At 30.5% G+C, this 23,659-nt stretch overlaps 1 protein-coding gene across 4 annotated transcripts; it reads right to left on the reverse strand.

Annotated features, from left to right (window-relative positions):
* Positions 1-7,326: 7,326 nt before the first annotated feature.
* LOC122851935 (SET and MYND domain-containing protein 4-like) lies at positions 7,327-23,410 on the reverse strand. 4 transcript variants are annotated; one of them, XM_044151468.1, is made up of 5 exons: positions 22,251-23,410; positions 14,226-14,293; positions 8,113-8,353; positions 7,881-8,033; positions 7,327-7,786 (listed from the first exon to the last, which is right to left on the reverse strand). In XM_044151468.1, exons 1-5 carry the CDS (start codon positions 22,668-22,670, stop codon positions 7,775-7,777), a joined length of 894 nt encoding a protein of 297 aa, XP_044007403.1. In that variant the 5' UTR covers positions 22,671-23,410; the 3' UTR covers positions 7,327-7,774. The 4 variants fall into 4 exon arrangements, 3 of the variants coding, with proteins under 3 accessions (XP_044007403.1, XP_044007402.1, XP_044007404.1); XM_044151467.1 differs by having other exon boundaries at positions 7,327-8,033; XM_044151469.1 differs by having other exon boundaries at positions 7,327-8,033; positions 22,502-22,580.
* Between the last annotated feature and the right edge of the window lie 249 nt (positions 23,411-23,659).

Below are 23,659 nucleotides of genomic sequence, written 5' to 3' on the forward strand. Positions count from 1 at the left end.
TTCAAGAGTCAATGTTTTTTGTAATTCATATCGAGCGTCACGAACTGCTTTTAATCTAGCCACGTCAAGTTTATTTGTCTCTAATTCAGATAATTTTACTACGATTGATCTTGGTAAACATAAATTATCTTTATTATTAATTATTAGTGTACCACGTCTCGATCTTTCACTTTTAGGCATTCCACATCCACCAACAATTCGTTTTAAAATTATAACTTTTATATTAAATGCAGCCGTCGCATCTATACCGCCAGCACTTTGACATATACTACTTATTATTGTCCATAAACTCATTAATTGGTGTCAAATTTGTAAATGAATCACTAGTCATATTTTCTGATCGGAAATTAAAAATAATTCGGTCAGTGTTATTGCTAGACAAAGACATAACACGTTCATATACTTGTCGAAAAGCACTCTCAATAAACTCAACAAGCCCGCGATTATGAGGAACATCTTTTATTTTGAATGTATACGTCGTACTTGTGAGTGAAAATTTAGGTATTTCTTCACGCGTTTCATCGAGTAATTCTATACAATCTTCACTTCCACCGTCTTGACATTCGTCTTCACTTGAACTATCCATGATTAATATTAAAAATTTACTAAATAAAAATGATAAATTTCCCGAATATATATGTACTCCCACCTAGCTTATATTTACATTGCATGCACTTGTTATATTAAAAATCTATTGAACTGACAAAAAAAAATTTAATCGAATAAAAAAAAAATAACATACCATATTTTTTCGTTCCGGCAAGCGTCACAGCCTTGTTTGTTTACGTTTATGTCTTTCCCACAAACGTAACACTGTCCAACCTCGATGCATTGGGGCTCCTCAAAATCCGTGACGTCAGAGTCACTGCTTTCTGCTACACCGATGAATCCCTCCCGTGAAGAAACTCCCGTTCCCTCGGATGAATGACATTTCTTCGGGTTCGCTTTAACAATGAATGAATGAATGAATGAATGTTTGAGAAATAGGTCATCAGAAAAACGGTAAAAAATAAAATGCAAAAATATTGATTTAAAGAAAAAAAATTTAGATAAAAATTAAAAAACAAAATTAAAAATTCTTTTTTTTTCAGAAAAAAGTTGACAAAAATTTTAAAAACAAAAAAAGAAAAATTAAAAAAAAAAAAATTTAAAACAAAAAGTAAAATTAAAAAGAATTGCTTTTAAAACAAAAAGCAAAATTAAAAATAATAATTTTCAAAACAAAAAAAAAATTTGAAAAACAAAAAGCAAAATTAAAAAATAATAATTTTCTAAAACAAAAAAAAATTTGACAAACAAAAAGTAAAATTAAAATAGAAATCATTTTAAGAACAAAAAGCAAAATTGAAAAATAATAATTTCCTAAAACACTTACATATCCAATTATCACTCGATGACGTAGAATCTGATCGTTCACGTTCTTTTTCTTTTTTCCATTCCTCAAGGTTTTTGAGACGATGGATACGCCAACGCTCCTGAACAACCATCCTTCTAATCATTTTTCTTCTTATAATCTTTGCTTTTTTTTGCTGAATACGTAATTGTCGCTCACCTGTAAAATATGCAAATTCACTGTTTTATTCTATTTTCACTTTTTTAAATCCACTCTATTATTTTATTCCACTGTATTTATTTTCACTGTATTATTTTTACTTTTTTATTTCACTGTATTAATATATTATTTAAATACTTACGTAACATTTTTTTAATAAAGCTCCGATTATTGATAGCATTGGTACATCTTTTTAAAAAACCATATAAAATTTTTTTTACTGCATTATCTTTTGAAAGTATTTCATTTATGCGATCTTCATCGAGATCGTCTTTGAATATTTTTAAATCACCCTCAAAATTTTCAACTGATTCTGCTAAATTATCAATTGAAGTTATATATTTCATGATATAATATATTTCCTTCATACTACTTTTTAATTTTAAGTGACCACGTATTTTTTGAATTATCTTTGGACGTTTAAATGTATAGTTGCGCGTAACTTGTACGACTCCCGGTGATACGATTTTAAAAGATTTGGTTAAAAATTTTTCACATAAGTTGTTCATGTTGAAAGTGTTGAAGACGATGTGCAACTGACTCGAAAATTAGGATTAAAGATGTCGGAAAAGCACTCCCCACTTACGTTTTAGTTTTTTCTTTTTTTAAATAATTTTTTATCTTTTTTAAATAATTTTTTCTCTTTTTTTTTTTAAATAATTTACCAGTTGCTATTTTGCATAATCTATTGTAACTTGAAATTTAAATTTTTGATATCTTCCAAAAAAGCTAATAAAGATCGTTGTTAAATATTTAATAGATCTATATTCTTTCTAAACACTCGGGGTACAATTTTAAATTGAATAATAGTGCTGCCAGACAATAAACAAAAAAGTTTTCTATTTAAAAAAAAAATTTTCTTTGGAAAAAATAAACTCAAACTAATTTTATATTCTAGCATTTTAATTTATACATTTTAAATAATCAAAAGGACATTTTTTTCTCGCATAATAGATCTTTAGACCCCTGTATTCACCCTGAATTTAAAAAAAAAAAATACGGCGCCAGCAGTAAACAGTTCCATTAAAAATAAATATAGTTGAAAAATACCAAGACAGTAAATAATTATTTTTCGAACAAAAAATATTGTAGTCAAAAGAAAAAATATATTTTTGTATAAAGAATAGAGAAGTTTCTATTTTCATTTGCATTTTTTCCTATACCTGCTTTTTTCGTTGCTCTCTTTCTATCCAGCTGTGACGCTCAGGTGTGTCATTGTATTATGTAAATATGCGCTATTTCATGCAAGTATGTCACTCAAATAATAATTGTAATAAATATTTCAAGTACAGGTGGCGGTAATTACGATAAAAATAGTATAAATAGAGCTGATAAATCATATTTCATGTTAGTTTATTAAAAGGGTACAATGTATCTATTTATAATTTTTTCTGTGTTAAGTGTTTCGGCTGCAAGTAAAAATGACTATACAGTCAAACAAATACAAACAGGTGCAGGATTATTTTACGATTATTTATACGATTTTAAATTTTCAATAAATAACTGGAAGCTAATTACATTCATTGAATTAGATTGGTATATAAAACAACAACCATATTTAAATGATGACGTAATCAAGGCTGTAAAAATATTAAAAGACAAATGTACACATGTGATGCATTATACGCAGTCCCTGTGTGACGCAGTAATACAAAGGCAACATACGGTACAATTAAAACTAAATGTTACAGAAGAATATGTACGTCAATTGAAAGCAATTTCTACGCAACCTGAAATAGAGAAAGATATAAGACAAAAGCGTGATGTATTTAATGATAAAAATACTTTTATAGGCAAGTCTTTTTTTACATCTTTGAGTGATGAGGAATCTAGATTATACAATAATAAAATTGATAACATGTTGAAGGAAAAAAAAAATTTTGTATCAGATCTTGAGAATCTTACGCATATATTACCAGCTGAAGTAGAACGATTTAAAAAAATTTTAATAGAATATTCAACTATAGGTAATTCAACACTTGGGTGGTTTTACATAAGATTAGAAAATTTTAATAAATGGTTTGGTTATCATATTGAAAAAGAAAAACAAGTATATTGGGAACTGTATTATCAAACAATTCTCTATTTAGATGACTTTGGCAATGTTGTAGATGGATATAATCATTTTTTAAAAATTGTAATTGATTCCATTAATTTATCAAAGCTAAATATACTTCATCCTGAAATATTATCAGCAGAAAAATTAGAAGGCTCACTTGAGTTTTTTGCAAAACATAGTGGTGAATTTAATTTACCTATGAATATAAGAGATGCCATAGCTGGTCATCTGAGTAAAATATCACAAATCGATATAGGTTATGACAATGGTAGATTATTTGTTCTAATGAGAATTCCATTGACTGAAGAAAAAATTTATCATATACATAAATTAAGATCGTATCCTATTGCTCAGCAATTAGGGAATAATACAATAGGATCAGCGTGGATAAAACCAAGAGCTAATTATTTGATTTTGTCATCAGATCAATCGCAATATACACTTGTAAAAAATAAAATTGATTTACCTTTTTGTCAAGCAAGTGTAAATATACATATATGTGAATCATTATCATATCCGATGTATGAGAGCTCACATCAAGCTGGTTGTGAAATTTCTCTAATTACAAAAATTAATGAATCGCCTTTACTTAATTGTGACATTAAAATTTCTCGTCATTTTACGCCGTACTGGAAAAAATTAAGTAATGAAAGAGGATGGTTATATAGTTTACCAGGAGAACAAGAAATACATATACTGTGCGGAGACAAGAAAAAAAAAACTATTGTTATTCGTGGTGTTGGTATACTACGGATCCAAGCAGGTTGCCACGCACGCATAAATTACGGAACAATTTTCGGTCAACAGGTAGTAAATATTGATACCATATATGAATTTAAAACTACAGTGACATTAAATGTTACAAAACTATTGCCTGAAATTGTTGATTTTACTATAGGAGAAACAAACTATTCATCAGCAAACCCAGCCGTATTGATTTATGATATATCTCTTAAAGAAATAAGAAAAAAGAGATATTAAAAGAAAAAATAAATGAAAAAAATCTTTCAAAAAATATTATATTTAAAATTATTCTTGGTGAAATTATTATGGCTACAATATTAACCTCCATAATTTCATTTCCACCAATTGTAATTATTATAAAAAAAATTTTATCTTTCTTTAAAAAAGAAAAGTGTCATATAGATGTGAAGCCCGTCCCCACCTCAATATCTTATCCCTCTACTTATTAATTTCCCCACTATTCAATATCTAATTGTATAAAAGTCGATGTAATGATAGCTAAAATTAAAAGTTAACCATGGAGTCAACTAGTAATCTTCTTCTGTCACATTCAGTTGCGCTTAATAAGTCTAAAACGAAAAACCTACGTGTTGGATTTGGAGAAGATTATCGAATTAATATTCAAATCTGTGACAATACTTCAAGAAAAGGAATTTCGTTTGCAGTATATAAGTGGAAAAATTTTTTGGATAAACTAGAATTTATATTATCTTGGTACTCAGCTAGTGAAAAAACAGACGACTTGAAAAAAAAATATTCTCCAATTGAGTGTGAAGACATTAAAATATTTTTTAGTTATTCATACAAAACGAGGTCTGTTGTATTTGATCAGGGCTCTGGAAAAATAGCACTACATGAAGTGTCGATGAATGAAATTGTGAATAAATTACCGTGGGTTGATTGCTGCATAGAGAGTCTGGAAAATATTCCTGTCGACATTTACAATCATGCAACAATATTGTATATGCATAAGACTATAGGAAAAGATAATCTTGATTTTCCAACATCTGATTTTTAAAACAAATGTTATTAAAAAATTTCTACAAAATTTCTGACGATATTGAAAGTACATTAAAAACAAGTAAACTTTTGTCATATAAATTATTTTTATTTGAAGTAATATTATATAATTTTGATCGTTTATACATTGACATCGAAAGAGCTTTTACAAACCGTTGGTAATTAGTAATACTACATCATGTACGATTGGATTATTACGACGAATGGATACATTAATAAAGACTATACTTATATACCAAAAGAAATTGCTGTTGCCAGTGTAATTGGCAACGTTGTAAATCATTGGATTCTCACTCCACCCTGTGAATATTCAGAACTACCTATGACTGTCAAAGTTGAAAATCAACGACGACTAAAAGAAATACATGGACTACATTGGTTTGATGGAGAGAGCGACATAGGAAGAGTACTTGATATTTTACGTTCAATCGCAAAACAAAGTAAATTAATTATTACATGTGGAGACGAGTCTGTAATGTATTTACAGAATCTTCTTGGTCGAGATATTATAAACGCTGAAAATATGAATGAATGGACTATATTTGTAGCAACAGAAACATCTAAATCTAAATGTATAATTCATAATAATTTACCATATCATGAGTGTGCACTTGTACATGCTAGACGAATAAAAAAATATTTTTTAAATAAAATGTCTTCAAATAAAAATTGTAGTGTTGACGAAACTGGTTAAATATTGTAAGAAAAGTATGTCGAACGGAAATGAATATTAAAAGAAAACACATGTTCAAATAAAAATAAATGTCAATAACCTATGTCTTAATTATTTTCCTATATTTCCCAGCTGCATACAAATGAGTCATACTTGAAATTTTGGTTAAAAATTGAATAATAAAATAATAAATTTAATATTATAAAAAAAAAATTAAAAATAAAATAAAAAAAAAAAATTACACCTGGGCTGACTCGAACGCTAGACCCTACGCTCTAAATATTGATATAACTTTTTATTTATTTGAAAAAAAGTATCAGCCGTCCAGTAAACGGGCAAGAGAATATTATTATTTATAATAAAAACACTCGAGATAATTGCTTTTTTAATTATAACAATTGTTATTGTTAAATAACCGAGTACATATTTCAGATTCGAGAGCGCTACGTTAAAAATATCATTATAACTATTTAATTATTTGAAAAAAAGTATCAGCCGTCCAGTAAACGGGCAAGAGAATATTATTATCTATTATAAAAACACTTGAAATAATTTTTTTTTTAATTATAACAATTGTTATTGTTAAATAACCAAGTACGCATTTTTAATTCAAGAGAGTGAGCGCTATAGACATAAGTGTAGTGCTAAGGCAGTACAAAACATGGCCGCCCTACACTAACACTTATTTGACTCACACGCATTCTCCATTCAAACTTTTGCTGGGACTTTTGCTGCCGCTGCAGCGCTATAAACATTTTACACTACCAAAACAAGACCCGCCCTACACTAACACTTGTTTGGCTCACACACATTTTCCATTCACACTTCTGCTGACACTTTTGCTTGTAGTCTGCTTGCACCTATGCGCGCGCACACATCACAAAATAATATTTAAAAAAAAAAAAAATAATATTATTATTCATATATATACATACGTACATATATAAATAATAATAACAATAAATAAATAATAAAAAAATATATATGTAATAAAAAAAAAATAATAATAATAATAATAATAAATAATAATAATAATAATAATAAATAATAATAATAATAATAAATGAAATAATAGGGGTAGTTTTTTGAGGGTACTTTATCACGGTAGTCGCCTATGGGCCCGGCGGAGCTTGTAGGTGCTCGAGGGGAACGAACAGAAGCAACAGAGGGAAAGGGGGTAGGTAAAAAAACGACTCCCAAAACCGGTTTTCTCATGCATCGTATACCATTTAACCTTACGCCACCCGCTATCTCTCCTTATACTCTACTCATGTGCCCAATCAGAGAGCTCGCTCACAATGAATTTGGAAGGGTAGGAACGAGCCTTGGCGAGAAATTTACTATAACAATAAATGTAACGTGAAATGAAAATAAAAATTAAGATTAATTTAATTTAATCTAAAAGTATACTGATTATAGTTATAATGTCTATTTTCTCTGTTCTTTCAACATAAAACTCTGATAAAATTTTTCACGAATCATTACATTTTTGAGAGGTGTCTTGCTTGCTCTGAGTTATTTGCATCGTTTACATTACATTACATCGCATCGTTTGTGTTCAAATTTCCAGAAAAACTGTCATAATGACAGTATATTTTTGTCCGTGTGGGAATTTGAATGATGTGATTTACTTTTATATCAGCTCTACTTTGTGTTAGCAACTCTGTCACTCAATGTATAGAAAATGAAGCTTTTTTTTCGATTTCTCTTCTGAAATTCGTACTGGTCACACCATAACCTTAATCAAGAGATTGAAAACGATTAGCTAAAAGACTGTATACTCTTTTTAATGTCTCAATGATCTCATTAAGTTCACGGCAAGGCAAACTGACCCGTTCAAAGAAAACATTTACGATATTCAATAAGTCTTCAACTATTTCGGAATTATCTTCAACTTCAGCTCTGACCGCCAGCTCGTAGTACTTTGAAAACTTGACCATGGCATAATTCAACTTTTCATTATTAACATTCGCTAATCTTTGCACCTGCAATAGGAATTCTTATTATTGTTATCAGATAATATTCAAGACCATAACATTACTATCAAAAAATATCAAGACATACCCAAAAACTAGGAACATTTGGAAATGTCGGCCAATCTTCAATGCAAGAGCGACAATTACAAACAAATCTGAATTGTTGATAAAGTCTAGACAAACGATAATTCTTCGGATGAAGAGCATAGTGCATGCCATAGTTGTCAAAAATCTGCTCGCCTTTTTTTATTGGATAGACAGCATAAAGAGCCATCTTTCGACCGAAGGAAACTCTTGTTACTGGTGGATCACAAGTGTGATTAAACAAACTGTAACAAAATTTGTTTTGATGTAATATGTAATTTAACAGATATTCATGTTTAATTGCACATTCGAGAAGTTATGTGAAAGAACTCTGATTTATTTTGATTTATTTTTATGATTTTCAAAATTTTCAATTAAATTTATTCATTCCAATTCATTCAAATTGTTTACCTTACAATTTTCCATCCATTTATTTATGTAGATAGATCAGGTAGATTGATGTCGTGATTTAAGTTGAATTGTTGTATGTATGATTGATGTTAAAAATGTAATGAGTTCACTTGAAGAAAATGACTCTAATATTCTTAAATTTTATATGTAATAAAAATAAGATTGATTTTATACTTTATACTGATGAAAAATGAAAATGAGACCTAGAAATCTTAAGTGTTTGTGCAGAGGTTTTGGCTAAGTCAATTAAATGAATAATTCAAAGAGCAATTATTGGGTTCTAACCGATCGTAACTGTAAGTCAGTGTAAAGCATAGTAAAGCATATTTCTAAATACATTTATTATAACATTTGATCAAATTTGATCATACTAAAAGATATATTCTTGTAGTGACAGAAGTTGAGATACAATAGTTTAATAAACTAAAATAACACACATATTAGAAATTATTGCAGCATCTGTATTCCAATGAATATATTTCTTACAATACTTTCCGCAAAAAATTAGGTCCTGAACAAACAAAATTTTCCACTCTAACAGTTTGACATATTGATTGTGCTGTTCTTTGATTGATGATGATAAAAACGTCACTTTCTCCAATAGAAATAATATGAGATACTTGAGTTTCTGTTGCGTTGTGATGAATAAAATTGTCTCCATCGATTTCAAAACATCTCATCATGAAACAGAGCAAAAATAAAACAACTGAGCCCCCCTCAAAATGCCTTACCCGGGATTATAATAATAAGTACTATTTTTTTATAGTCCTTAAGGATACAAGAATACGTTTTCGTTGTTTTTTGAAAATTTCGATTATTTTAATTGTTATTAATAAATGAATTTTTTGCTAGTGTTAATTTAAAAAAATGATATCTATTGATCTGCTAGAAGGAAATAAATAATTTTTATACAGAATATTGAAAATAAACCGATCTTTTTAAAAAAAATAAAATAATAAATTTAAATAAAAAATTAGCAATAGTTATCAATAATTTTTATAAACAAATGGAAATTCTACTACTTTCTCCCTCTTTTGTTACATTTTTTCATTTTACCTTTTTTATTCTCCATTTCATTACGCAACTTTTCACGTTAAAAAAACTCATTAACATTAATATTTAAAAAAGTTATCAATATTTTTCTAGTGCGTCGCGCGACAATTAGTAAGAAAATTACTGCGCGCGAAGCCTTAGCGGTGGCTCTCAATTTGTTGTTAAATTAATAACTCAATAAATAATTAATAACAATACCTAAAAATTTGCATAAAACTTCTTGATATACTGTTCAACAATATTGCCACTGACAAGTTACTCGATTTTAACATTTCTTCGACTTTTTTTTCATTCGAAGTTAGACAAATTGAATTTTCCATCAGCACAATACAATAAATAAAAAAAGTTAAACAATATAAATAAATAAGTTTTTTAATATCACTATTGCCATCGCTAGCCTATAATAAAGCTACAGTCAAATTTTCAAGTCAATCTATTAATTTTTAAATAAGTTATCACGAGTTATATGTTTAAAAAAGATTTTTTCCAAAAAAAAAATTTTGTTTTTATTTTTTATTGCATTAACTAATTATGATACAAAAAATTTATTAAAATGAAAATGTATATTTTTTAGTTTATATATCACTGTATTTTTTCAATTTTCAATTTTAATTTTCCACCGAAACAACGTCGCGTTTTCATGTCTTCGAGCGCTCAACGTGTTGTGCATTCAGACCCTCAATTGTCGCGCGACGCACTGGAAAATATTGATAACTTTTTAAAAATTAATGATAATAAGTTTTTTTAACGTGAAAAGTTGCGTAATGAAATGGAGAATAAAAAAGGTAAAATGAAAAAATGTAAAAAAAGAGGGAGAAAGTAGTAGAATTTCCATTTGTTTATAAAAATTATTGATAACTATTGCTAATTTTTTATTTAAATTTATTATTTTATTTTTTTTAAAAAGATCGGTTTATTTTCAATATTCTGTATAAAAATTATTTATTTCCTTCTAGCAGATCAATAGATATCATTTTTTTAAATTAACACTAGCAAAAAATTCATTTATTAATAACAATCAAAATAATCGAAATTTTCAAAAAACAACGAAAACGTATTCTTGTATCCTTAAGGACTATAAAAAAATAGTACTTATTATTATAATCCCGGGTAAGGCATTTTGAGGGGGGCTCAGTTGTTTTATTTTTGCTCAACAAAGATCATTATTGATTTTAAAGAAGAATCTTATTACTCCAACTTTTAACGTATTTTCATCATTAACTTGATTTGGTAGCTGTTAGTTTTTGTCACTTCGTAAACCTCGGAAGTATAAACTTTTCCGCAACTATAAACTTCCGTATAAACTTTGCTCGTTTAAAAAATGTAGTGGTCAACTCATTCAATCCTTCCTGAGCCAGCACTTCTCTTTCAACATCTCTTAATTCAATGTAACTTGTTTTCTCCATGACGAAAGTATTGTCAAGTACAAAATTTTCAGTCTCTGACTCATCAATAACATGACCTCTTAACATTTGAACACTCATTGATATTTTTAACTTATTTATCAGTTCTGGTCCGTGGTTTTTGGCTCCATGAAGTGATATAGAGATTTTTCCCATGTAGTTTTCATAAGCAAAATTAGCAGTTGCCCATAGTGGACCCCATCTAGCTACACACAGTGAAAAATGTAATAATTAATGAGCATAGAGAGAATCAACATCTCTGACAAATAATTTTGACAACAAATCTCTCAAGTTCTTTTTCACAAATTTTTTTTTGCATCAGAAGAAACAACACTCGTATTAAAAGAAGCCAGTGCTGAAATTACCTGTCTTTTAACGTGTTATGTAATAGTGGGATCGAGTAATGAAGAGCCTAGTTAAGCAGTTCATGACCTTTGAATGCAGAAAAATTTGAGAGATTGTTAGGCATCTTGGAGAAACATTGAGGTGGTTTAATATTCAAAAGTCGGGAAGATGTTTAGTAATCTCAGTAAGATGCTTAGAAAGATTCTATGGGCCTTTTGCTTCAATTAGAATATAACACCATCGTTTTACCACACCAAAAAGACCAGTATGCAAAAGTTCAGAAGTCATACAAGTGCCTCAATCTAACCCTGGGAGGCAAGAAACGATCGACAAGCCTTTAACACCTTTGACGTCTTTAAATCCATACTTGACAGCTTTTTTTGTCCTGTCATTCGTTCAGCTGTACGTAAGATAGGTAACATTTCAGTAAAGTAATAAACTCGCTTCGACCGAATTCCTTCTTGACGTCTACATCGTTTTGTTTTATTTCACATATAATACAGCCATAGCAACCATTATACTGGTGAACATTTTGAACCATAGCTCGGGCTGGAGCATCTACTGAAAATAATGGAGCGATAACTTTAGACTTACACTTTTCTTTGTCGTTGGATTTACCCAAGTGATACCATTGTCAAAATATTTTATTAATTGCAAACGGAATGGTTGTAAAAACGAATTCATAAGTGGTTTATCTCGGTCATCAATCCAAATGCCAGCGACCACGAGGAACGATTCTCTAAGATGTTCTTGCACCTCAGCTATCATGAACATGAAAGGCCAACACTCAGATTTTGAGCTTTGAGCTAGTTTTAAGCCATCTGTATTGAGTATGAGGGTAAGGTCGTAAAATCCCATATTGTTTTCTGTTCTAACTCTGATATATTCAGAGCCGTCAGTAATATTACTTATAACATTATTATTTTCAAACGCCTTTAACTTTTGAGCCAAATTTCTATGTTCAAACATGTATTTGATTTAATTTTCAATATCGATTTCATAAAATGTAGACTGACCCTCTCGACCTGAATAACCAGAACATTTTTTATTTATATCTGTACCAATAGACAGACTACAATTCACTTTCTTACAGGCATAATGAAGAACAGTTGGACAATCTGGTCCGGCCTTTTTGACGTATTGAAATAGCTGATAAACTGAAGTGGGAAGATGATTACCATGAGGCAACATTCTGTGAATTACTTTAAACGCCTTAATCAATGCAGATTTAGTTAAATTATTTTCTAAATACAAATCCATTATATCTAGCTCAGCTTAATTCAGAGTTGTGTCAGAATCTTTATATAGCATAACAAGATTACGTGCTCCACAAATATTCGGCAGCAAGTTTTCTACTTGTTCATCATTTTCTTGATTGTCATTTGTGCTCATTTGACTATCTTGACTTTCAGTATCCGAATTTACCTTTGCATTGTCAGCATTGGTTACATTCGGATTTTCATGTAGATTATACTCTTCATATTAAATTGAATTTTCACTACCATTTTCTAAATCACTGTCATTTAAACTATTTATAAAGTCTTCAATTAAATTGATTGAATTAATAAAATCATCTGACGGCTCTCTGCTATCATCACCCTCATGTAAAAGATTTTCGTAAAACTTTTTGCTTTTTCAGACGTTTGCACATTGTTAACGGTACCTAAAAGAAAATATTCGATAAAAATATGGACATTAATAAAAAAATAAACATTGATATAATCAATTTGAATAAACAGGTATGACAACACAATATCGGGATTGTATTGTCGGAAAAATGTTCTCAAAACTATTTTGCAATCTATTTGTTGCCTGAATAAATATATCTATATATATATATATAATTATAACCAATGCAAACTCACCGGAATGTCTGAGGTGTTTTCATTTTCTATATTTTCTGTTTTCCATTATTTATAGGGTATTTAAATTATGATACGGAAATCGAATAATTAATCAAAACTATTTTTTCCCGCAAAAAGATAGTGCGCTTTTATAAATATAGAAATGTAAACATGATTTGATACATATACTGAGAGTGTATAGTCGTGTATAAGCATGCGCTAATGCAGGGTATTTGTTGCGAAAAGCAAGACGAGTGGCGTTGATTGTATATGCTATGATGTCATTGACGCCATTATAGTGAACAGTGTAAATCTAACAGGCAGCAACTGACAGCAACCGGGATAGCTATTCTCGACATAATTATCCCTGTACCTGGGATAATATGAAAACGCTCGAAAGCGATATAGTCGTTTGATGTAAACCGTTGAAAAATACAAATAAAGCCATAAATTAAAGTGAATTTCCACAAAATAGCTATCCCTGTCGCCGGGGATAACTGAGGGATAATTATGTCGAGAATAGCTATCCGGCTTTGCTTGCTATAGTGTTAAAGTGTTTTACTGTAAAATTTTTACTGAAACAGTATTTGATAATAATAATCTTATCAAATACATATTTAGTGGTCCGTACTCATACGAAAAATGTATTAGCTGATTAAATGTGATTTACATCATGAGGTGGTTGAAGGAGAAAGTATTTTTGAAGACGATGTAATAGTTGGAGAAACTGTGACGTATATACTTAACAAAAAGAAGAACAAAGGTGTTGTTTCGATGGAATCAGGTAAGCTGTAAATTAAGCTAGATATTGATTGTTTAGCTTTTATTAAGGCTAAGTAAAATATATAACAGTTAAGTAAAAAATCATATGAAAGTTAAACATATCACTTCATATTAGAAATACAGATAATACCAAGAATAACGATTATTTTATGTCGACCTAAATATTTTTGAGATAAGCAATTACCTGAGTAATTAATAAAATCAATTAATTGATTAAGGATTGATATAAAACTGAAACTGTTTTCCTACTAGTATCTCGATAATGTTATTATTAGTACCTGTAAAATGGCATGAGTGCAGCAGCTCTTTCATTTGGATCTGAAGGTATCTTGTTCTCTTCAGCGATCTGCAAAAATTCACAGTATTAGATTTGAATTTAAACTCTATTGCAACTTATAACGTAATCAATTAATAATTTTTTGAACTTCATCTTCTCCCGCTTTTTGCTCTGTAAATAAAATGGTGTGTCTACTATACAAGAATTCCCGTGAATCTTATATGCAGAACCCGACTAGAAATCCTCCCAACATGGCATTGGGACCCAGTCCGGTTTTGTTGGGCAAACGAAAATTGGGTAACTGCATTGGGTCCCAATTGGGTTGTCGTTGGGTTGCATTTTTTCAAAAAAATGCAAAAGTATCTCTTTAGGGATTTGGTAGGGTAACGTTGGGGAGCATTTTTCGAGAAATGCAAAAATATCTTTTTAGGGATTTAGTAGGGTAACGTTGGGGAGCATTTTTTATATTATGTAAGAAACTAGGAAAAAGAAAATATATCAAGAAATAAATCGCGAAGTAACAGAGAGTACACAGTAAAAAATGGAATGGATCTGAAAAAATGTTACAATTAGAAAAAATGTAAATTTGACATTCAAAAAATGTCAATTTATTTTACACATAAAATTAACACTTAAAAAAATGTTAAATTTTGTATTTGACATTTTTCAAATGTAAAAATTAGTTAAGAGATGACCGCTAGGTCTTGCGAGTTGCGTTAATCATTTTCCATTTTTCCCTCGCTTCTACCAGTGAACGACGTCAAATAAAACTTTGTGTTACAGAAATAAGTTTAATACATATTATAAGAATAAATAATATAATTAAAGAAGTTACAAAACATAAGTTATTCTTCAGTTCATCTTTTTTTTTGTTTTATCGAGATCATATCCATTCGGAATGAATAATTATTTACTTTTTATTATCAATATGTCATACCTAACCTATGATTTTGCTCGTTTGTGTCAATTTTTTTTTATAATATATATCAATTTTGCTACAAATAAATTTATTTTGTGAATATTGATATTATTATTAATATTTTGTGTGATTGTTTGTGATTTTATAATTAAGAAAAGATTGAAATAAATAATTTGAAACATGATCATATTTATATGCATATTTTCTTCAAGACAATTTACATTTTTTTAAATGTCAAATTTTTAATATTTTTTTTTTTTACTGTGTAATACAAAGAAAATATTTATGTAAAATAAAATTTATTCATACAATCATTATCATAAAAAATGTGTGTATTTTTTCAGGAACATTCAATAAAACTAATTGATAGTTGGGTAATATTTGGGAAAATAGTTGGGTACCAATCCTTACCCTAATTCGGTACCCAATGAAGGCCATGCGTTACACCAACGAGTTGGGTCACCATTGGGTAGAGCTGTTGGTACCCAATCTCAATTAGGGAGCAACCCAATTTGGTCCCAATAAGGCCCCTAGAAAAATTTCTAGTCGGGAAGCGTTTATCAACCGTCCTGATGATAATATCTATCAGCAAACTCTCGGTAATTACACGTCACGAAAATATGGTGTATTTTCTGTTTGGTATCAACAAAAATTTTCAAAGTGAAACTGTTTTTAGGGGGGTAACTGAAAATTCTATTTTTAAAAAAACAGGAGCTTGTAAAAAAAATGAGCAGTTCTCTCACCGGGATCTGAACCCGAATTATTTGCTTTGCAGGCAAACGCCTCAACCTCTAGGCCACAGGACTTCTCTACTTTTTCCAAGTTTTAACAAGTTAACACTGACGTTCATCTATTCATCATTAAAGTCATTTTTAAAAATGAGAAATATATATGTTTTTTGTGATAAAATTGATTATTTGAGTTAAAGGTGACTTTAAATGAGTATTTTCGGTTTTCTTTTTTTTAATCTCGATCTGTAATACGGTTTTTCTGAAAAACTAAGAAGGAATTGAAAATTTCATAAGAGTAAATTTTGTTTTCTTTTATTTTCACAACCAAAATAATGTTGTTTCAAAAATACAAATTTCAAAAATCGAAAAAAAATATTTCCCATTGAGTGCCCTGTCTATTGTAAAGCTTAAAATACTCGTTTTGCATCCTCGAATCTGTGATCGAAAATTCAGCAAAAAAAAAATGGGCTTTTTGAGATATCTTGAAATTCAATGGTGGCGCCTCCAAAAATTGAAGAAAAGAAAAAACAATATGGATTTTTTCTAAGGCCAAAATCAACAACATATCAAAAAATGACCGAAATCGCAAACGGTCATGCGGCAAACCCCGTGATCTGGCTCAGAACGCCACATATATATTGATGATATTTTGAAATCATACATATGTAATATATATAATATATATGTTGTAACCGATTTTCTGACCTGCACGGCAAGAACTATCGGCCAAGGTTAACAACGAGGACTTCTCACCATCTTCCTCTAAATCACCGGGGGGAGCCATGTTGGTTATCTCGGAAGCCAACAGCCGTAGGAGTAACGAGAACAAAACGTGAACCTGACTCAGTCTTAGAAATGGTAGAGGGGCGCGGTCCACCCGATAAGATTATGAAATACGTAATCAAACCTGAAGGGAGCTATCGTGAACCAAGTATAGTATGTTACATACGTCTATATTACATTGCGACTATACTATAGTAAAATACTGACGTCACAAGTATCATCCCGAGTGGAAAATGAATCCAGCTTGGCCGGATCCTGATCCAAATCGGATCCAGTGTGGCTAAGGTAATCCGGATCCGAGTTTCCTGACCCTTTTCGGATCCGTTATGGCTAAGGCTAACTGGATCCGGCTGTCCTTTCTTTTTCTTGATCCGAATCGGATCCAGGTTGCCGGGCTTTAATCGGACTTTATTTTGTTTCAAAGTTATTTCCGGGTTCAGTCAGGTTTGGTTGAGGCTAACCGGATCCGGCTTTCCTTACTCTTTCCTGATCCGTATCGGATCCGGATTGCCGGACTTTAATTGGACATCGTGAACTCACACATACACATCTATGTGGTGGTGATATAGTCATCACATACATATTGCGTAGTGGTAATATAATAATAACTATTATTATATTAAGAAAGCCATATAGCCTGATCATTAGTATGAGTCTGTCATTTGGAAATTCGGACAGAGTTTTACCAGGACTTAAGGGATTACCTCGGCCAGTCACTAATAATGAGAATGCTTTGAAATTTTTACAGTAGATTCTTGAAATACTGATACATTTTATGTAATTTTTTGGTAATTGTTTGGAAGCTCGTTATTTTTTTATTAATTTTCAAAGTTGACAACTTTTAACATGGGCTCTTATGGAGAATACGATTTTTGTCAAAAAAAAGTCCATTAAAATACCGATATCTTTAATCGAAATAATGACATCGTGAAAAAAAACCTATTGGGCTATGAAGTGAAACAAAACAAAACGTATGGAAAAAAAATTGAAGAGGTTTGGAGCTTAGTTTTTTTATAATTAATAATTAAAGTATGAAAAAATTCATCTAATCGAGCAGTATATATGACGTCTACTATATTCTAATGTACGCTTGGCAACACCGAATAGTGATCCGCCATGTTGTGGCGCGTAGGTTTAAAAACGCCAGTAATAAATCCCACATTGATACACACATACTGCCACAGCAGCTATATCATACACTAACACAACCGCACTCTCAGTACAACCAACTGTTTTTTTTTTTTTGCGGTGTTTCACGATTTACACATTTTTTTTAACTATTGAATAAATGTTTAAAAGAATAAAAAGTTGATCAATTATATTTCAGGGATTAATAATATTAGGTTATTATACAAAAATTATTTCAAAAAACTATTGTTTTATCGAAAAAAAAAAATGGCTCTCAGACCAATGTATTAAACATAGGCTTTATCCCCTCTCTTATACCGCAAAATTTGGCCGAGGTAATCCCTTAAGTTCTGATACCTAAAGAACCTTTACGAGATATTCAAACGATGTCGAGAGAACCAGTAGTGAACCATAGAGAGCTAATCAAGAGAAGGTAGTGATTGATCAAGAGCCAGACAAGTTGTGTCGTTTCACGACAGCGCTGAGTTCTAAGCTATGGTAGAAGTACTACAGGTATGGCAGTAGTCCATGCTTTTTTCGTCGCGTTCTGCGCAGCCTTATTTTTTCAACCAATCAACAACGCACCATCGAGCTGTTTTGCTTTTCTTTCTAACACGCAATCTCTATTATAAGAGCCTCTCTCTCTCTAACATACTGTTTTAACATCTATTTTTTATATTGTTGTAAATACTAATGAATATATGTGGAGCATGTTTATAAAAAATCAGAAAAATGAAAAAACCAAGACAGTTTAACAAATATAATATTTTTAGTATTGTTGTTTCTTTTATGCCACAAACAATAGAGGTTGTGTTGTATTCATTATACGTGGATTTATTCATTTAATATAAATAATTAATTTTTATTTTTGATGTATGTGAATCATTATAAAATATACCAAATCTAGTTGAATAAAAATGATAACTTTTGGAAAATTTGAAAAAAACTTTAAATTTTTCTTAACAAATTTGTATCGCGCGCGTTGGTCGATTCACAGCGGCCAAACCAGGCTGCGCACTGCCATACCTGTAGTATTTATACCATGGTTCTAAGCTACTATGAGTCCTCTGACTCCCCACTCGCGTGCTCTCTCACCTATCGTTCCGGACATGCGCAGCACGCTTTCCTAGCCCGCAACACGAATAGGTATACGATCCAGCCCGTAGCCTTCGGATAGTTCGTCTTCTCGACGGATGGAGGGGAAGACTAGCACACGTCGAGGTTTAACGAATCAAGCCTGCTACAGGACCTCGAATATATACGCAACATGTAGTCCAGTCACCTTCAGTCAAATCTTCTAAAAATTGTCGATTTGTTCGGAAAAATTCACAAAGGGGTATTTGAAGGTGGGGAATCGAATGGGCAGGGTGAAAAATCGCAGAAAAATTTTTTTGGGGGGGAAAAAAATAAAAAGGGTTAATTTTAGGTATATTGGGCAAGCTATAGGTCGTAGAGACAAATAGTTTTCGTAAAAAATGTAGGGAATTAAATTATCTATTTTTTCGATGTCGGGGGTTTTTCGCGTATCTGTAAGGGTTAAGGGGGAAATCGCGGTTGAAGTTTTCGAAAAACACGAAATTAAAGTTTGAGGGGAAATTCGAATAGGGGACGCCGTCTCTGCTTTGCGCTAATATTCGTAGCTGGAATTCGAGGAAGTCAACCAAATAATAATAACTGAAATAAAATAATATTTGAATTAAAATAAAAATTAAAATAAAATAAATGTAAATTTTTAATTATCAGCCTTTTAAATTATTTTTTTATGCAATAAATTTATTTTTTTTTTTTTGATATTGATTTGTAGGTTAAGTGGACAAAAATTTTCTCAGATTTTAACTTTTAAAATTAGACTCGCAGTAAAGGCTTAGGTAGTTTTTACTTTCAAACGTTTTCGAATTTTATTGTTTTTTTTTTCTCAACAACTATTGAAGATAGCGGAAAGAACTTATGATGTGGGCGATAAGGTTTTTTGCGACGCAAAATATGAGCTTGAAAAAAAGTCTCTATTCGAATTCTACGTTGAGTTATTTATTGCCCAGTTTTTCAAAATTGTTAAAAAATTGATTAATATCGCTATCACTTTCAGGATAATAAAGATAGAAACATTGTATCAGGCTCAATGAAAAGTTCTCAAAAAGCTCTGTTATGGGATATTTTGGCTTCATCAAGATCTTTAATAGTTTTGGAGAAAAGAAATTAAATATCTGATTTTTTTTTGTCCATTCTAAAGTTTTTTTTTTTTTTTCTCAAAAACTATTAAAGATAACAGAAAAATTCCACAATGCGGGCAATAGAGTTTATTGAGACGCAAAATTTGAGCCTATTGTGAATTCTCAAGTAAGAAAAAAAAAATTTTTGATTTTTGATTTTCTTATCAGATTATTGTTTTTCTTAAATGAAGACGCATCATTTAAGCCTAGTACGATGCCTCTATGTCAATTAGTCCGTATGTCATGAACGTTTTTTTTTTTTTCGTTCGCAAATACAATACTGCAGCTAAGCCTATGGCTCCTAGCCTCCATAAAAAATCTACTTCATAATTTTTTTAAATAATTTTTTATCATTATAGTTTAAATTATACTCGGCAATTATTCATCGAACTTTTAAATATTATTAATCATAATCATTATAAATTAGTAGATATATGAAAAAATTTGTGGTCTGAATAAAGTTACAAATTTAAAACCTTGGTGATAATAATAAAAATATTATAAACTTTGTCTCAATAATAAAATTCAGTTAGTTAGTACATACTAAATAAATTCGGTTTTCTCGAATGAAAGTAGTTATGGCTGCTCTAAATAATAGTCTCATTTATCACTAATCTCAATAAGATTTCCTTATATATCTGCACTAAATGATAATAAAATGGCACTATAAAATTATTTTATAATTATATCTCATTATCAGAGCCGGGAAGTTCGCCTGTTATTTCAGCTTGCCGTAAATACCATGGCAACATGGTGAAATATAGTTTAAAAAAAAGACGATCTGAACCTCGTAGATGGAAAAAATGGCCTCAAAAAATGGCCTTATTTTTTTTGGCCTCTTAAAAATGGCCCTTTAAAATGGCCTTATATTTTTGGCGTCTTAAAAATGGCCTTGAAAAATGGCCTTATTTTTTTTGGCCTCTTAAAAATGGCCTCAAAAAATGGCCAAAAGAGGCCAAAAACATAAGGCCATTTTTTAAAGCCATTCTTAAGAAGCCAAAAAAAAAATAAGGCCATTTTTTAAGGCCAAAAATATAAGGCCATTTTTAAGAAAAAAAAACCATTTTTGAGGCCATTTTTTCCATGTACGAGGTTCAGATCGTCTTTTTTTTGAACTATATTTCACCATGTTGCCATGGTATTTACGGCAAGCTGAAATAACAGACGAACTTCCCGGCTCTGCTCATTATTAAAAAAACTCGAAAGAAAATAAAACTATCGATTTCACATCAGAAATATTATCTGAAGTCAGCCAATCTTCAAATTTTGGACAACTGACTACATCGGATATTAACTCTGAAATCGAAAGAAAAATCCCTACCAAAGTTGGGTGAATGAGCTAGTTAAATATATAAATAAAACATATTTTTCAATAATAAAAACCAACCATATTGCACTCCAGTAACGGTTCGGCTTTGTGAAAGAAAGTTTACAGGTTCGATCCAGACCACCGACGCCATGGTTCGAGTACGGGTACATCTTAAACGCATTACCAAAGTCGACATCCATGGCTGACGCAAAATGTAATTGACGGTTACGAAATGTAAAAGAGTAGAATAAAAAAATTAAGAGAATTAAAAAATGTAAAATCATAAACTTGACATCCTGTGTGAGCATATCTTTATTCTTTTTTTCTCACTCATGTGCACCGTTCACTTAATATAATCAATTTATCATCAAACGAAAAGCCGAAATACGAGTTTCACTTTCCTCGCCCGTATTTTCTATAATTACTTCTAAACATTGAAATTTTTAACTCATCGTAAACTGAAAACCGTTTTTTACTTGATCCATTATAAAACTAAACTATTCTCACCAATTTCGCAAAAAAACTGATATTCTTTTTTTGAAATTATACAGGAAATTTCAATGGGAATTATAATTTTTTAGGTCATATCGTTCTGAAGATATTGATAAACAAACATCAATTCGTGTTTTATTTTTTATGGTTAGCAAGGAAACGAGCATCGCTGAGTGAAGTTGACGCCTTCACACTTAGTGTACGCAAATGCTGTCATCGTTTGACCGAAAGAAACTATACAGTGATTAGTTAAAATCAGAACACCCAAAAAATTTATTATTCAATTGAATAGACTTATTATTTTGCTCAAAACCTCACAAAAATTACAGGTAAGCTTAGTGTTATCTGCTTATTAAAAAAAAAGTAGAAAGCTAATGAGAAAGTAGGGATTGTAGAAAATAAACTAGTGTGATATCACATTATATGATATCTATATGTAATATATTATACGTACACTATGCACGTTACTTGGGATAATCTGCTGATGTCTCATGATTAACCCCCCGATAAATGTCACGAACTGATTGTTCACTAGATTCTCAAGATTATTGTTTAATACTTTTCCAAACATTTTGCTTCTTGTTGCGAGCATATAAACAATGTACACTGCGTTTAAAGACCTTCCAAAAAGATCTGGTATAGACCGTTTTTCAGTATTCCTAGCAAGTGTGTAAACACTAATGTACTTAGTATCATCAAGCTTACCATCCGTAAACCCGTTAGTTCTCGGATCTTTAGCATTATCCGCCAAATCAATGAGCAATTTTAAATTATTGAAACTTTTGCTTCTTTCAAAGCTTTTACAGCAAGTCTTAAACTCATCAAACCTAAGTTGTTCATTCCCACTCCAACAAGTGATCCAATAACTTTGCATTCTATATCATGAAACTCTTCCCATGCAGCATTTTTACACTCATCATTGCAATAAAGTACAGTTACACAGGCATCACAAGGAATCAATGACCAAGTTTGCGTCAAACAATATGAGCAGTTTGTGTAAAACTTTTCAGGAATCAATACAGAAGTATAGCATTCTTCAAGGGCAAGAACTTCTCCAGGTTTAATGTCTCGCGTTGCAAGAATGTGTTTACCGAATTCGTCAGAATATCTTAGTTCAACTGCGGAAGAAGCGCCTATTATTTCTTGATTTTTATCATGAATGTTGGGACAATATTTTTCTTCTTCCCATTTAACAAATTCTGTCTCGATAGTTACTATTTTTTCTGGATTCGTCAGTGTCTCCTCTATAACTGATCTCTTTGGGTTATTCATATCCATTTTGTCTAACCACATTCGTGCTTCTTCAATAGCTTTATCTACTTCCGTATCTGATTTTTTTTTTAGCATTATCAAGCATTTTACTCGTCGAGCATAAAGCTTTACTCGTAGTCGTTGCTCATAGTTAAGTGTCAATGCTCGACCAATATCTAAGAGACAGGCATTATAAAGCCTAGCTGTAAAAAGAGCTGCCGATCTATTTGCATATGCTATCGACAATTCTTTTGAACTAATCGGTGCAAACGCAATACTTTTTGTATACATTTCAATTGTTTTATTTAATGACAAGTTGTGACTAGTAAAAAGTTTATTACCCTCATTACGATATAATACAGATTGGCTTGCACTTTTTCTTCAAATTTCATCAAGAGCTGCACATTGTGTTCATGAATTAATCCCATGGTAAACTTGACTCTTTCTTCATCTGTTGATATTGAAGAATATTCTTTATTACGTTTTTCATGCTCATTGGCATTTTTTAATTTTTCACTCAAATTTTCTAAAATTTGCTCCATTGCGAAAATCAAAAACTTCTTATTTAAATATGGTCAAAGTAAAGATGGTTATTATGAAAGGTAAGCCCAC

The sequence above is a fragment of the Aphidius gifuensis genome, linkage group LG3 (genome assembly GCF_014905175.1).
Source record: "Aphidius gifuensis isolate YNYX2018 linkage group LG3, ASM1490517v1, whole genome shotgun sequence".
NCBI lineage: Eukaryota > Metazoa > Arthropoda > Insecta > Hymenoptera > Braconidae > Aphidius > Aphidius gifuensis.

What these genes read in the sequence shown, in the direction of transcription:
- LOC122851935 (XM_044151467.1), bottom strand. Translation starts at nt 22,670, where the DNA reads ATGCAAAGTTATTGGATCACTTGTTGGAGTGGGAATGAACAACTTAGG. An exon ending in GCACTCATGCCATTTTACAG is followed by an intron (nt 8,354 to 14,225) that starts GTACTAATAATA and finishes ATTTTGTTACAG; the next exon opens with TTTGTTTAATCACACTTGTG. An exon ending in CAAATGTTCCTAGTTTTTGG is followed by an intron (nt 8,034 to 8,112) that starts GTATGTCTTGAT and finishes TTCCTATTGCAG; the next exon opens with GTGCAAAGATTAGCGAATGT.